Source organism: Diuraphis noxia, unplaced genomic scaffold (genome assembly GCF_037042655.1).
Source record: "Diuraphis noxia isolate RWA-SAM2 unplaced genomic scaffold, SU_Dnox_SAM2 contig0002, whole genome shotgun sequence".
NCBI lineage: Eukaryota > Metazoa > Arthropoda > Insecta > Hemiptera > Aphididae > Diuraphis > Diuraphis noxia.
This window is the reverse complement of record NW_028301712.1, coordinates 41,749,942-41,767,212: the sequence shown is the minus strand read 5'-3', so window position 1 is coordinate 41,767,212 and position 17,271 is coordinate 41,749,942. Positions and strand designations below refer to the sequence as shown.

Genomic DNA, 17,271 nt, shown 5'->3' with positions numbered 1-17,271 from the left:
GACGTTTCACCCGCATGTGTTGTCTCCGTCTTACAAGTGCGTAACATTGCAAAAACTGTTTCGCGCGGGAAAGAACCGAGAATGATACAGTTATAACTAAGAAATGAAATTTTCATCACATAAAAAGGAGAATTTTGTCTGTGCAATATCGTTTTTATTTTTTCGATATCAGAACTACAAAAAAAGTTATTCGTGCTTAAAAAACGCAAAATTAATGTATTATAAAACAATAAGAATTTTTTTTGTATAAGTGATATCGAAAAAATAAAAACGATATTGCACAGAAAAAAATCTCCTTTTTATGTGGTGAAAATTTCGTTTCTTAGTTATAACTGTATCTTTCTCGGTTCTTTCCCGCGCAAAACAGTTTTTGCAATGTTACGCACTTGTAAGACGGAGACAACACATGCGGGTGAAACGTCCTCTTAAGATCCAAAGATCAAAAACAAAATAATAATCCATCTATTTTAATATAGAACAAATTATAAACATTGTAACATGTTCTCGGGGCCGCGATAAAAAAATTAACATTGCCCAATTCATCAAGACTATCAATCTCGTACAATATAAGTGAAAACCAATATAGAAGGCTGATTTTATTAATGCTTAAATGTAAAGCCAATTTATTACAACAAACAAAAAATACTGATGCATAATGATGTACATTTAAATATGAACTGTTTATAATAGATATACATATACAACTATACAGGAATCAATAAAATAATTGATATGATTTTATTAAATTTATAAATCAATATAAATTGAATGAATTTTTAATTGTTCTTCAGTTTTTAAAATGCATCTAAGACACTAGCATGGTAGGTACTTAATTGCAATCAAAATATTCTGTTTGAATTCTAGAAGATTTTATACGTCACTCATAATACATCATACACATTATGAATTTTTTATACTGCAAGCATCTTCATCCCCTTTTTTCTGTCTAATAATGCAGTTTTTCAAAATCTGATTTGCTGATTTTGAATATACATTAATTCAAGTTCTCAATTGGAAAACATAACTAATTATCAATTATCACCGCAAGACATTCTTAAAGTATAGTACAATAAATCTCAAGAATTCAAAATATAGAATTTTAGATTTATTTTTCATGTTTTTTTTAAAGAAAAACTACAATTTTTGTTTACAATAAGTTAAAAAAAATCACTGTAAAGGGGAATAAAATCAATTTTAATGAATAAATATTAGTAATTTAGTATTTTTATATTGCATGAAATATGAATAATTGTATTTTCTGTAGAAAATAATAATAAAGATATTTGAAATAAAATAAATTATATAATAACAAGTGAAGTATAATGATTTTAAGTATTAAAATAGGTACCTAATACCTATTATACAATTTAAGCATATTCCATGTCATGATATAAGACATATAATTTGAAATATGATGCATTTTTTATTTTATAACGTTATTTAAGCAATTTGTGTTTCACAATTTATTTTGATAGCATATAATATAATATATAATACATTATAATATTAAAACGAAAATAAAATATTAATTCATGAAATATTATTTAAATAAAAAACAAAAATATATGTTAGATTATATTTTTATACTGTAATGTGTTCAAAATAAGGCGATTTTCTCCATATTATAATATTTAATACCTATATTATAATTGTGTGGCGGAACTTTCTATGTCCATCGTCGTAACAAAGCAAAACAAATTGTCTTTAATTTAATTAATTTACAATTTTACATATTATTATGCATTATGTATTATACGCAGAGTCAGGATTTTAACAGTAACTCTTTTAAATTATTATTATTTTGAGTATGAAACGATCCAAATAGACCAAGTACCTACATAGATAGGTATATTACGTATTTATATATTACACAAAATTTAAATTTAGAACAATCTGAGTATAAATAAAGTATTATTATTTTGGAAGTTAACATTTGAAGTATACACTAACTTTATACATATAACTTGTTGAGTAATTTTTTAGCTAACATTTTAAATAAATTCTAAAATTGAGCAATTCTCAGATAAATATAGTTAATTGTTTTACATAAAACATTGTTGAGATTATTCGAGGAAATTCAATATCAATATTCGCCCAGTGACTCACTAGGGTCGCCAATAATATAGTCTCATAAAATAATAATATACCATGTTATTAGATATTACAAAGGTCTCGTGATTCGAAGTCCAAATAAATAATATATCATTGTTAGATACCCTTTATTGTTGATGAATAAACAACGTTTTTACGAGATTTGATGGTAGCCATTACATTAATATACTCAACTGCAGCAATAGAGGAAATTGTCACATTTTATCAATGAAATTATGTTTTCAATTATAATAATATATAGGTATAATAAAAGTTTATGTTTTAGATTAAGTATGTGTTATTAGCTTATAACTTTATATTATCATATAGACATATAGTGTCGAAGAAAATAAGTGGGCCATTCATTCATAAAGTATATTTATGTTAGGTTAAAAAACACAAAACACAGCAGATAGGTGCACGTGTATTATGTAAATCCAAACTATAATAAGATTATTAATTTTTTATATACATAATAAAAACGTAACCGATATAATATAGTATATGATATATAATAATACGAACTAATAATAATATGATATATGGTTCACACAATGGTTGCGCACACCAACACATGTACAACATATTATTCAATTACGACGGGTTCCGTCGTCCGTTTCCTTCATCCTCCTTCTTCTCCGCCATCTCCTACTTCTTATATTGCCACAAATGATTTAGGCATTTTGTTCTCATCTCGATTTTGCAGTATAACCTAGTGACACATCCGGTCTGCGTCAAATTACTACGTGGAAATTATCACACAAATACAATAAAATGGCACATTGGCACACGTCATAATAATAATAATACAAGTTATAAGTATAATCGTACGAGCACCATTAACCATACTATATAATACATAATAATAATATTATAAGCATACTTTACAACGTGTGGGTCAGAGATAAATGATAATACATGATATTATTATTGGTCGTGTTCGTTTCGACGTATAGCCTCTTGTAACGTACAGGCGGCAGTTTTTTCTCTTTCCTTTCTGACTAGTTTATTCCTGTCGGTTGTGTAACACCCATAACCTATGCGAGGTTTTTTGCGACGTAGTTACATATACAGAACGACTATTTTTCGCGATAGACTGCAGACAGCCTACAATTTCTCCAGCACTATAGTTGGTAATATACATATAATGTACTATAGGTATTAAATCGCGATCGACTTTTTCAAGGATTTAAAAAATAAGAAAATAATGATTAATTTCAACCCTTTTTCGGGTCAAGTACAATCCGTAATAGTGAAAGTACAATGTTATATTAAGGAAATATATTATATCTATATAGCTATAATATACATCATATAATATTATATTGTACCGCATATTATATAGGCATACACATGGTGTATGAAATATTTTAAATTTAAATAATATTAAATTTAAATCGAAACGATTAATATTATTATATAATGTTGGTAAAAATTACTGTAAAAATGAGTAGCACAATACAAATTTACAATCTGCAATAGTAATACTAATGAAAAGTTAAAAAAAAAAGATTTTATGTATAAGAAAGCCTAACCACGGGAGTTATTACATGTATATAGGTTGTACAAACAAAGTTCAATAAAAAATAAACTAATGCTTTAATATAGTCAGTGTGATTCAGAATTCTCTCCCTTAAAAACAAAAACTAGTAAAAGATTGTTTGTTGAAGGTTACCTATAACCTTGTGTGCACTATAAAATTATGAAACCTTAAATCAGTTTTTTCGCGATTAATTAACTCACTATTATAGTAATCATAACAATACAAAATTACAGTATTATACATAGGTATATGGAAAATATACATAATTTTATACGGGTGTGTATGCGCACGTGGTTGGTAATTTACTCGAAAAATTTTAATTTATTAATTTAAAATGTATTCAATGATTAAATAAAAATTATAATAGCTTGAATACCTCGTGTATTTGTTTAACCCGTACAATCTATATTTCTCTCGACTAAACGTGTGGCAGCTTTATCATCAAAATATAGACGATAGAACACCTATAAAACAGCCTAATTTATATCCGTAGCCGTGCACGTGCGAAAATTATAGCTATTACGTAATTGAGACTTAAAATTAACGACGATGAAATGTTTTACTTTTTGACCTTCGACTATATTATAACAAATGTAATTAAAATAAGAATAACCTATAATGCAATTCAAAAGTAATGAGGTGTTTTCGACTGCATATTATCAGAAAATCTTCAACTGTCCAGTCAATTTTAAAATAGGTACCACCCCGCAGTAGCAGGAAGAAGAACCGTATATTATTTTTTATTATATGAAGCGTATAATATAAGTCCTAAGCAGTACCTAACCAGCAAGTACAATCTCATTTAGATGCACAAAACGTAAAGTGCATATATAATATATTATATCGTATACATATTGTGTGCAATGTGTGCATCGTGATTTTGCCTTCATGTGTAGGTAGGTATTGAAAACTATACAATACAAATACAAACGGTTGTAATGTTGGAGAAGCTAAAAAATGTATTGTTTAGAATATTAAAATATTATCATACTTTATGGACGAAGAAAACGTGTACACGTATACAGTATACTTTTATACAAATTAGTTTTGTTTAATAGGCACAATTATTTAATTTAAATAATAATCAATATTGTTTCATATTTATCAAACTGCTGACGAACTATTAGAATTTTCTAAATAAGGTGATACACTCACACACACATTGTCAACACGAGCCCGCAGAGAAATAAAAACGATTGTTTTTGCCGAAGAAGGGTGCGCAGCAATAATAATTTAATGTAATATAGTGATATTAATTAATGAAATCGAATATTACAAAAAAAAAAAAAAATACATAAATAAACTCAAGTCGAAACGAGGCCTAATTGGTTCCCAGTGGTTTTCTCAAAATAAATCCAATTGACACGGGATGACCTATAATAATTACACACACACAAAGTCGGACTTATCTCTCGCGTATATACAAAGTGACTCATACATACACTCCAGTGTTTTCCGATCTTATAAATTGACATCAATAAATTAAGATTTATCACACACTGCCGTTAGATAAAAAAAAAAAATAATAATAATAATGATAAATAAATAAAAGGAAGGCTTCCATTGACCGCTACCACATTTGTGCTAGCGTGTATAATACATATTATATTATGTGAGCATAATATGGATTGTGTATACATGTATACAGTGCGCGTGTGTGTGACCGTTCATTAGTAGAAAGACCAGATTTCGTGTGTAGCCCGGGCGCCCGGTCTCCCATTGACGAGTGTTTACAGGACCGGTTAGTGGTTCCCAAAAAAAACAAAATTTAAATAAAACTTAGACACCTAGATATAGTTTAAATAATATAATATTTTTATTTATAATAGGTATCATGTTTTAAGATAACATTATACGAAATCAGTTAAATGGTCCATGTTCACGCCACCGCAGCATTGGTTTTACTAGCAGCGCGCTGTACAATATAATATAATAGCAAGTAACAATAACAAACAGATCACGAGGAAAATCTCGATGTGGTCTTGACCTTGGTCGGGTTTACAATGATTTTCACTGTTTCCTTTCTCCCGAAAATTTTCCCATTTCCACCGGAGTATAGACCGAGTTATGCAACCATGATCCGATGCACTTCGTTTTCTCTCTCATTCGCTCTCTTTTTCCTATGGTGCTTTTCTCGTTTATCCTAATTATTTTGCCGTTTAACGCCATTTCTATGTAGAAAATTACTACACATACATTCACACAAAATCGTAATATATATATATATATATATATTACATCCATAGGGCCATAGCATATAAGTGTATTATTACTGCATATATATTCATGAATTTCAGGTTACGACGCCGCAGAGGTTCGAAGTAAAAATCTACATTTTATTATACAGCTTATTATCATACCACATATAACCAGTTGTTGCAGTTTTCGCCCTCAAACATCAAGACACGCTAGTGCATAGTATATTATACATTTAGGTAGACTTGCATAAGTGTCCGGGATGCCTACGACCATTTTTGCATGCGCGCGACCTGTGATTTTAAGTATTACATTCATTGTCCACCGGTTAATTGCTTTAAATATTAACAAGAGATTGTGTGTAAAATAATACAAATAATAAAAACAATAATAGATTTTAAATTGTAACACAAACGAAATTGTTCTCTTACGTTTACATGAGCCTTATTATAACTCAAGTATATACAGATGCGACGAAAGTTCAACCACAAATTGGTATAAGAGTATAATCAGAAGCCGAGTTCAAACTAATCATGAAAGTATTTTATCCCGTATGAAATATTTTTAAAAAATAATTAAAAAAATACGGTATGCCACTTACCTACACGGTATGATATGCAAATAAATATTTAATTATAATCAACAATTTTATGATTTCTTTTTACTATTATTAATACACGGTATACGACATATACACCATGCATATTATATTCATTAAATTAGTATTGGGCAATACGTAATCTTTGCCCTCTGGTCTCAAATTATATAAGAGTATATTATGTATAAAGTATAATTATAAAAATCTAATTTTATCTTTAAATAGTATGTACCCTCCGTCATCATAATATAATATATTATATACGGAGTGAAGACGAGTCGTTATTTTTCTTATTTTTCTTTCTTGTGATGGGGTGCGAGAAAATTAATTTATGTACAGGTTATTCTTTTTCGTAAATCGTTATACTATATATAATACTTTATTATGTTGCAGCATTATCGTTAGCGTTATAATTACAAAAATAAACCCTCCCGAACCCATCGCACTCATATCATATTATATTATTTATATACGTTAGGCCACAGTGATTTGGACGAGTAGGTATATATTACAAGACTATTTTAATAGCAGCATCGAACCCATTACACATATTTAAAAAATTTATGCTACACCACACGTCATCGTTGAGACCTGCTACAGACGAGTTGGGGCATCCACTGGACTCCAGAAAGTCACTGCACAAAATATGTACGGTCATATTATTTGTATATCGAGTACCTATATAAAATATATATTTTATACTATATAAGCCGAAGTAAATGCGTGTTCCGTTTTCGTCGGATCGAGAAAATATCGTAATCGCATAATACACGATAATATATTATATTATAATATGCAATACAGATGGGATTAGATTCGTTTTCTTCTACAAGTTACAACGATGTGCAGTACACATCGACATCACATCGTGCACATTATACGCGCGGACGCTGGAATTGTTGCCAAAGTTTCTACACGCGCATCACTTACGCACGCAAGCACGCACCGCCGCGCGCTGTATATATTATACGTATAAATAATTTTAACGGACGCACTGGCGCATAATACTTACACGCGACTATTTTTAAAAACACCCAAACGCCAATGTATAATCATCACACATGAATTATATTTGTATAGGCGATATATATCATAATACTGCGCCACGCTCGGATATTATGGTTTTAATATGTACACAACACTGTTACGCGAGTCGAAAAATAATAATAATAATATTTAAAATATAGGTACATATGGTAAGCCGATCGTAATAAGACGAAGATCTGTTACAGTTGTCGCCTGCCCGGCATAGGTACACGCAGGTATAATTATAATATCTAAATTAATTAACTAACCATGCTCAACGTCATTTTTTAGTTATACATTGAATTTATTCGAATTATAACTTTTAGAAATTTCTGAACTTGAGAGCATATTTAAAAATGTAAAGATTTTTGTACTACTTAAGAAGTGTCATGTGACGCTACAAACTTTTTTTACAAAACGAGAATCTCCCCCCCCCTTTTATTAATTCAATGGATATATATATTATTTTTAATGTCTCTTCTAATTAAGAATTCTAACGAGTAGTTTTTCAGTTATTAAAAATATGATTATATTAATTGTGAAGAATAAAATTCCTTAAAAATACGTTAAAATATATTATATAAATTAGATGCTATATCGGACACAGTATTTATAATATAATTTCTGTTCTGAGTAGTTTTATAAATTGAAATTATTGATAGATACTAATTAATAAAATGTTCAAATTACCATAGAGTCTTCATATCTTTCAGACCCATTATCACACGATCCTATTGTAGTATCATCCTTAGTTCACCAAGTTAATTAACTCGAACACTATACTGATTCGAATTTCAATTTTGATACGTCAATATAGTTTAAAAAAATTATCTGCTAAATAACGTACTGTCTTAGGAGGGGAATGAAATTTGTATCTCCATAAGACACTCCTTACATGAAAACAAATCTCAAAATTTTTAAAATATGGTCTTTAAGATACGCGTTCTTTATTGTTAAGGAATCCCAAAAATCAGATGTTTAATAACTGTATAAATTGATAATTATGTATAATTGATGGAGTGAGTATGTTTGGTGAATCAGAATCACCCGGTGAATAATAATATGGTTTTGCAAATATCATTATCATTATTAAATGGTTTATTCCTTCGTCATCTTTGATCGAGGCTCTCGCGAGACGGCCAAGGAGCGTTGTTTGGTGGCATTTTATTCCAAAACTCGCTCGCGAGTACGCACATACCCGGTAGTATATTATGTTATATTATAAACGTCACGTCATACATACGTCATGTATATATATCGTATAATATCGGCGGCATATTTATATATACATATATGATGTTTCCGTGTGTGTGTGTGAGTGTTTTTTAAGGCGAGGCGGATAAAAAGTCGGCATATATGCGGTTTGCCAAGCCGCCTCGGGGTGCGTGCGCGTGCGAGTGCGAGTGTCTTCTAGCCGTGGCCTCGATCACACCCCGCTCCGGCGGCCTGCATGGGTATCCGCGCTTTCTTTTCTTCTACGATACAAGATATAATTATAATAATATAATAATAATATATGATATCGCGCATGGACACACGAACGATTTTTTTTCTATATACATTATGGAGGTAAATATTACACGAGTGCAGATACTGCAGCAAAATATATAAAGGTAGGTATATACCCACCCGGGTGTATAGGAGCGAGCAAGCGTCTATCAATCATCCTAGGCGAAATCGCACGAGACGAGCACTCCGCAACAAGGGAGGCATTTGGCACAGCGGTTTCGAGGAAACAAATTATCGTTGTTCGAATCATTAGGACATCACGTGATTGGTCATTTAAAAGTAAAAAAAAACCGGTACAGTTGGGAAAGCTGCTGGTCGAAATAAAAAAAAAAAAACAATATGAACATTAAATGATTGCGAATTGTGATATATTACGTATATAATAGGTAATATATTATGTATATATTATAGTACCATACCTAGATTTTTCTCTTTGTTGGTCGTATATTTTAAAGTATAGCGATACTATGATTTAAAATTGTATATAATTAAATGTCAATATTTTGACAGCTCTACAACGTTTATAATATTAAAAACTGTAGCCGCCATAATATAAAGATATACACGCGGATTAATAATGACTTAACGTTTGACCCGCAATTTTACTCACCGCCGTATTATTAAACGCATAATTTCGAGTTTATCGATTGCAAACAAATTGTTCAATTTTCTAAACAAAAAAAAAAAAATCACAACGGAATTGAGTTATTTATCTCACATTACTATTAATAACCGTAAAAGGACGATGATACAGGAATGGTTTATATACATTTATCTAAAATTGGACAGTGATGAAATCCGTACGAGAATAATTAGCTCGTAACTATATGAGAAGTTTATGTACATATTGATAAATAAATATATTATTATGTGTATACTCGTGTATTGTATCTATTTTATGTGCACATTATAAGTTTATTTTTTTTTTAATTAAACATTAAATATCAAAGAAGAAGTATATATAAATGTAGGTATGAAAATAAGCATTATTATGTTTTCAGTTATTCGTTGAACTTGAGCATAGGTGGTAATATATTATATATTTACATACTAGCTACTAGCTAGCTAATCCCGGTGCACTTCATTGCCCGAAGATCCGATAAGCAGTTCCAGAGTTTACCCCGTACAAAGATTTTTATTTCACATTTATGTGTATAATTGTGTACAGCAAACAATTTAAAAAACACAACATATCACCAATTTAGTTCTTAATGTGCACGAGATATTATACGAATAACGATTACGTCTATATTATAACATTTTGCACAGTTCGAGTAAAGCGATTTTCAACGCCCACGTTTAGTGATGAGTGATGACGAACGATATACCTAATTTAAACCATGAATAAGATTTTGTATATTTAAGTTTGATAATTCTGTTATCTTGTCCGTATAGTACTACGAGGTAAGTAATCTGAGCTAGTCATCATGTTGGTAAAAATGTAATCAAATTAAATTACGCAATGAAATATAATACAATTGAGACTTTCGCGTAATTTATGAGTTACAAACAAATTTTAAATTGAGCTTTTTGATTTCCACGGTTTCAACGAATATAATAAGTAAGTTTATAGCCATATAGGTAAATACTCGCAACTTCGCAAGTCGTGACTTTTAAACACACTCATAAGTAACGGAATGCCTGATCATGACTTTAGTTAAAGGTGCTACATTGTGATGAAGCTGTTCTCATTGTTAACGATATAACAAAATAATGTTAATACATAAATTGCGCACATTTTAAATTTATAGTAAATTTTAGATTCTAACATGTGTTTAGAATATAGAAAATAAACACATTTCAATAAACGTATTTAGATTATATAAAATAATATGCATTATAATATTGGTAACAAGTAACCCCATTAATAATGTATAATAGACAAAGTAAGTTTTTTTAAACGAAAGTTAAAAGTTTATACCAACGAGTTAATTGTTGCCGGGTAATTATGCTGCTCGCATTATCTGTAAATATGTATGTAGGACTTTAATATCAGTACCTATATTATAAAATAATAATCGCAGTAATCTGTGATTGACAATTTTATTGTTCAAGTTCAAAAATACTTACTAATCAAATTAATTATTAGTTATTGGCTATTGATTTAAGATATTATTTGTTCGTTTACCTTGGCGCCACACAGTTTATAATAGGTACTATATCTGGGTGCATAATATATCATAGTGATTGTACAGCATAGCTCTTATTGCTTGATTATTTTTTTTATATGCATCATTTAATAACTAAACGTCTAATTATATGTATTTAATATTTTATGCAATATCAGACTAATTAAATATAAAGTTAGATGTCGAATTTGTTAAATGAAATAAAAATAATTATTTCGAACCGGTAGAAAAGAAACATAATTTGAACTTGTGATGGTGATAGCGAAAAATCTAATAAATTTAAGAAAGCCAATGTCAATAACCGCGCTGAACATAGCACACAAATATCTATATTTATCGATATTCGTAATTCATAGAACAAGTCGAAATACTATTTAAATTGATTTGAGTCATATAATAACGATTAAACTTTAAATACATATAGATAAACATTATCAATTTTCTGTTTTCTGTTTTATATTAACAATTATTATTTATTTTACAGCTGATATAGTTAAACGATAACGCATTACAAAGTATTAGACTGTTGACACATACAGTCATATGTTGTGTTTTGTTAAGATATAAAAATACTGCGAAGTAGAGAAAATTTATGTACGATCAACGTTTTTTTTTTTCATATACCTTATACAGTTATACATATACGTTATTGAAATCAGAGTTGAAATATTTTTTTTTAAAGGATACGAAAACAGACGTGTTACTGGCAGGTATACCGCGTTGCAGGAATACACCTACATTCCCAGGTGGCAACTAATAACTATATACGTCATTATATTACTGTCTGTTTCTGTTTAAATTCTTAAAATACTAACTCGGCACGTACGGCGGTTTTAGAAGAGATGATTTCGACAATATTTGCCTTCGTCAAAATTCAAACCGTTACTTACGTTGAAATCTATATAAAACTGCCTTTTCCAATCTTTTGAAGACGTTAAATAGGGATGCGAGGTTTACATTTTTCACCGATTCGTCGGGGTGTAATCACAGCCGGACCTATACACGAGTGATATACCTTGGAGATGGTGTATAATATTATATAGGTATACTCCCTCCTGTGTGTAGGTATATTGATATATTATACTTAAACATACGCGATACAATAACAGACTGCGCAGTAACGAAATCGTAAACGTACCACCACTACAATTGAACGGTATGGGCGGTATGGCAATATCGCGAAAACAAGTCTCTCATCCGCACGTACATATTATATACCGTATACCTATGTACCAATTTTATATTAATTGTTATATTATAACACCGCACGAACGATGCGTGTTAACCAGTGGTGTATGCAGAGGGAAGGGAATGTCAAGAAGATATGGCGCCCCCTTAAATAGTTAAACGTATCTTTTCAAATTACGACACTAAAAAAATAAATCATAAATGAATGTATACTATGATACCCTTGCAAAATGTTGCGTACGCCACTGGCTTAACCATACGATAACATATACAATGATACCCATATGTACAAAGTATATAGGTACGTCACGCTCATAAGTGAAATTTGGAGGAGGTGATCGACTCGGGCTCTGAAATAGGCACACTCATAATTTATTCCGTTAGTTGTTATTTCTTATTATTATAATATATTAAAATATCCGTTAAGAGCCCTTTATAGCTACTATAGCTAGTTGCCTCTATTCCTATTATATGTGTATAGGCCTAACTGTTGAACATCTTGCAGACATCGGACAATGATCTCCGGTGATATCATTGTAAATTATATTAAATATTCATAATAATATTAACTGTATTGAAGGCATTATCAAATAATATCTACAGAGTATTTGATTATCGAAAGGGCCAGGGAGAAGGGGGTGATGGTTCTCGTCGTGTGCAATCTATAACTTGGAAAATAATTAAAAAATACAGAAGCTTCAGCGCCTCGGGTTTTGGTCTGTGAATTATGTAGACCCTTGCACATCATCATCATCATCATCGACAGCGATGATAATACAGAACACCTTTATAAATAATGCACACGCACACACAATCGTACGCGATATTAACGCGCAAAAGAAAAGGGTTCGGCCGTGGGTCGCGCGACGACGCTTTAGTCTGGCGCGCCCGTTTAAATATAGACCGGCGGCGTCGCGCGTCTGGACACCGCGGTCGCCAAAATAACCGCGTCTCGGCGGCGGGGAAACGCTTTATACGGGGACGGGCACGACCGGGCCGGCCAAATGGGAATCGTCGACGGCGGACGACGGGGGCACCGTTCAGGGGTGGGGGAGTGGGTGTAATGACGGCGATGGCGCTTGAAGGTGTGAGAGGTGGGGAGGGGGAGATAAAAAGACTAGAAGCGGCGGGCCGCACTCACTTCAAATAGTAAATCTGTCCCTCCGGAGTCCGAGCTTGTTCCCATCCTTGGGGCAGCGGGCCCAACTCGTCGATGGCACTGGACACGTCGTAGCTGCGCTGCTTGGCGTGCTGCTGCTGCTGCTTGGCCGCACCGACGGCGTACGTCTGCTGCAACGAGGCGGGCGAGCTGTGAGCGCGCGAGTGTAATGGGACCGGGCCTGAACACGACGGTCCCACATTTGCAGTGCCGAACGCCGAGTCGCCGGAGTTTTCGCGGCTGTGGGATATGGACGGTGACTTGGAGCCGGTCGATGGAGGGTTGAAGAACGACTTGGGCAGCTGTCGCATGCGCAAAGGTAACTGGAGCGGCTTCTTGCCGTCCGGCTTCAGAACCGTATCGAACAGCGCCTGTAAGTCCGTTTCCGAGTTCTGGTCCACCCGGACTACCAGGTTGCTGTTGACGGACGGCGTAGGGCTGCTCGGTCCGGTCGGTTCCATTTTGATGCTGACCTGTTGGTGCTGCTCTTGCTGCTGTAAGCCGGACATGCTGACGTCTTCGGTACGGCGCAGGTCGTATTTGGTCGATCAGCTGCAGTCGCCTCTGGTGTACATCAAGCTGCAATGGTGTTTCCAATGCACAGTTATACCGGCCACGGAGGAATATTTAATTAGATAATAATACTACAGCAATATATCAACAAGAGTAATAATAATAACAACAACAACAACAACAACAATAAAAACAATAACCGATGAAACAAAAACGCCTTATTTCACTACGTCCGTTTTTCACCTGTAGTCACCGAGGTTATAGTATATAGTTCTACACCATTTATTTTACTTGTAACTACTCGGTCACGTTTCGAACGAACATTATTTTCTGTTGCAAGTATACGATAATATCGGGATATACGTGTTTATTATTTTCGACAACGTCACAAACGCACATTCACCGACGAGCTCGGATGGACCGAACACAAACGCGTTCACTCCAAAACTGTCTGGCGAGTCGCGAGTGGAAACTGGCTGGCGCAACTAGTATCAGCACGAACCGCACGCACGCACCGTACAAGCGGTCCGCCGCGGTCTAAGCGGTGGGGACTCCTCGACACGTCGGGCGCAGTGTAACCGCATACCGGCACGCGGCCCGCGCCGCTATGCCATCGGACCGCCGCCGTTTTGGACGCACTGCCCCGGTGTAGAGCGCCGCACCGCACCGCGCGCGTGCAGTGTGTACCGTGTAATACGGCGACGTACTACGAGGTTCGATTCATTGGCCCTGTCGCACTACACCGGTGCGGGGCGGGCGAGCGCGTGCGGTTCACACCGTCCGGCCGACGATGACGACGACGCTAAAGAGAGGTCATTCATAAACGGACGGCGGCGGATTTCGTCCAATTACATGAGCCGCGTACTGCTGCTGCAGTTGTTATACATATACACAATACAAATTACGTCATTGCACTTTATTTATTTGGTTTTTATCCTCGCGCGCGCGCGTGTGTGTTTTCCGCCGTTTTATACCCGATCTGTACGCGTGCGGTTCTATTCGGAAGTCTTCGAGAGCAATTTTTTTCCCTTTCCATTTCCCTGTTCCGCCCACTACAATATATTTCCGTTGGACATGCACGTGTTTATTATTAGTTATCCGTGTAATATCCAATATTTGGTATCATATACGTAGATATAATATAGTGTATAAACAACATAATACAATATAATATGTATATGGGCACAACTTACTATATAGGACTTACATTTTAGAGGTGCTAGAATTGCTAAAATTATACACATTTAAAACCTTCATTCACAATATAGTATTAATGACATCTAGATTAAAACAATAATTATCCTGTCTTTAGTTGCAAATGTTTTGATAATATATTTAATAATATGTTCAGTTTTTGATGAATTTGTTAGATCTTTTTTAATATTTAACATTAAAGAGTTAAAATCGTTCTGCTATAGTTATACTAGTCCATATATGCTATATATAGCAATATTTTTATCCAGCGAATTATACAAATTAATACATTAACATGAGTACATAACTAATAGAGTTATACATAGAGGTACATCTGTCAGGATTAGCATCTGTAGCACCAAAATATATGTTAAGCGCCCTTTATAGCCACTATAGCTATACTTGCGTCTATTTCTATTATATGTGTATAGGCCTAACTGTTGAACGTCTTGACATCGGACAATGATCTCCGGTTATATCATTGTAAATCGATTGCGCCCTACAACAATATTACATAAATATTATATTTCATATATGAGATGATCTATACTCTTTATATTATTATTAGAGTTTATTAATATTATATAGTTCATCAAACCTAGTGGGCTCGATTTCGTGACCGTTGAAGTGAACTTCGCTTCGGAGACTTTGTGATACTATTATATTTGAAAATTAACCTTCGTTTAAGAACAACAGTTCTGATAAATGATTGATCAAAGTTAACATCGGACGGACTTGTACGTAGACAAGTATAATTATGTCTATATAAAGTAAGTATATAATATATTATTATAGTTATAGTTGTCGTCTCGTGTATATCCGTGTCGAGAAAATCTAAGATGCATGCAGACTTTATTAATTATTATTTATTACACATGTACTTAAACGAATCAGATATTATAATATCTATATATATATATAGTATGTCCCATATATTAACCAATGCCATCGCCGATAATATAAAGAAGCTCGAGACGTTTTTAAGGTGTTGTGTGAAATACAAATTTCAAAATACAACCATTATCAAGTAATAATATATCACCTGCATACGTATTGACTATAGAGACATACATAAATAAATAATCTGGTAATCCTCAGACCCAACAAACATCAAGTTTCTGTGAGTTAGGTAGGTACCTACCTAGCTCTATGTCGCAGTTCATTCCTACATATATATATTAACCTCTAGGTATATATATACGTATATAAAGTATTATATATTTTTTTTTTTTTGAATAAAGGTACACATTCTACACATAATAATATTCACTCAAGGTCATGGGTGGATCAGTTTTTTGGGAAGGGTTTTATATTTTACCTTATTGTATACTTGAAACGAATAACTGTGATATATTGTATATATATAATATAGCCGGTAAAGGTATTTCGGTATATTTGGTAAAGTGAGACATGACGATGATATACAATGTTGAAACTTAAAACCATTAAATATTTATTAATATTTACTCAATTATTACTGTGGTAGTATAAAATATAATATAATGTCGATAATAATACGTTTGGGCTACTATAAAATATACGTACATAGATACGTTAAAAAAACTTAAGGTAAGTCTTCAGGATTATTGTTTTTTGAATCATAAAAATATGACTAAAACTAATTCCTGTTCAAAAAAAATTGTATATCTTATAGTTATATTGCTTCGCTCAAATTCGAATACAAAAGTTAAATAATATAATAATACGGTTTGTCATAGCACTCGTTGGAGATTAAGGTTTTAGTGATACGTTACAGTTATAATAATCTTATTGTACCTATTTAATTATTTATTTACACAATATTTCTATAAGTACGTTATTATAATATAATAAGTGGTGTATAAATACGGGAATGCGGAAAATTCAGCTGCATTGGGGTTCTAGAAAACAAGGAGCCTTTTTGTCAGCTTAAAACAGCAATACGCCCTTCCAGGATATTGAGTACTTTTATCTATGAGAACAAATATATTTTTTGGTATTTTGCATCTAAGCTATATATGGTCATTTGACATCTAATAAATTCAAAAAGAGTTTTGTATTCTCATTATCACATAGGTATATATGAATTGTAGGTATAGATATATTATATCTATGTTGGGTTTCACGCGTAGATTCAACTGTTTGG

General features: G+C 32.6%; 1 protein-coding gene across 1 annotated transcript in view; it reads right to left on the bottom strand.

The window, feature by feature from the left end:
- Window positions 1–14,435, bottom strand: part of yki (Transcriptional coactivator yki) — a 36,885-nt gene extending 22,450 nt beyond the window's left edge. Inside the window, exon 1 of the mRNA XM_015517019.2 lies at window positions 13,422–14,435. Within this exon, the coding sequence (XP_015372505.1) occupies window positions 13,422–13,948 (527 nt within the window). The 5' untranslated portion in view covers window positions 13,949–14,435. The remainder of the gene's footprint in view (window positions 1–13,421) is intronic.
- Between the last annotated feature and the right edge of the window lie 2,836 nt (window positions 14,436–17,271).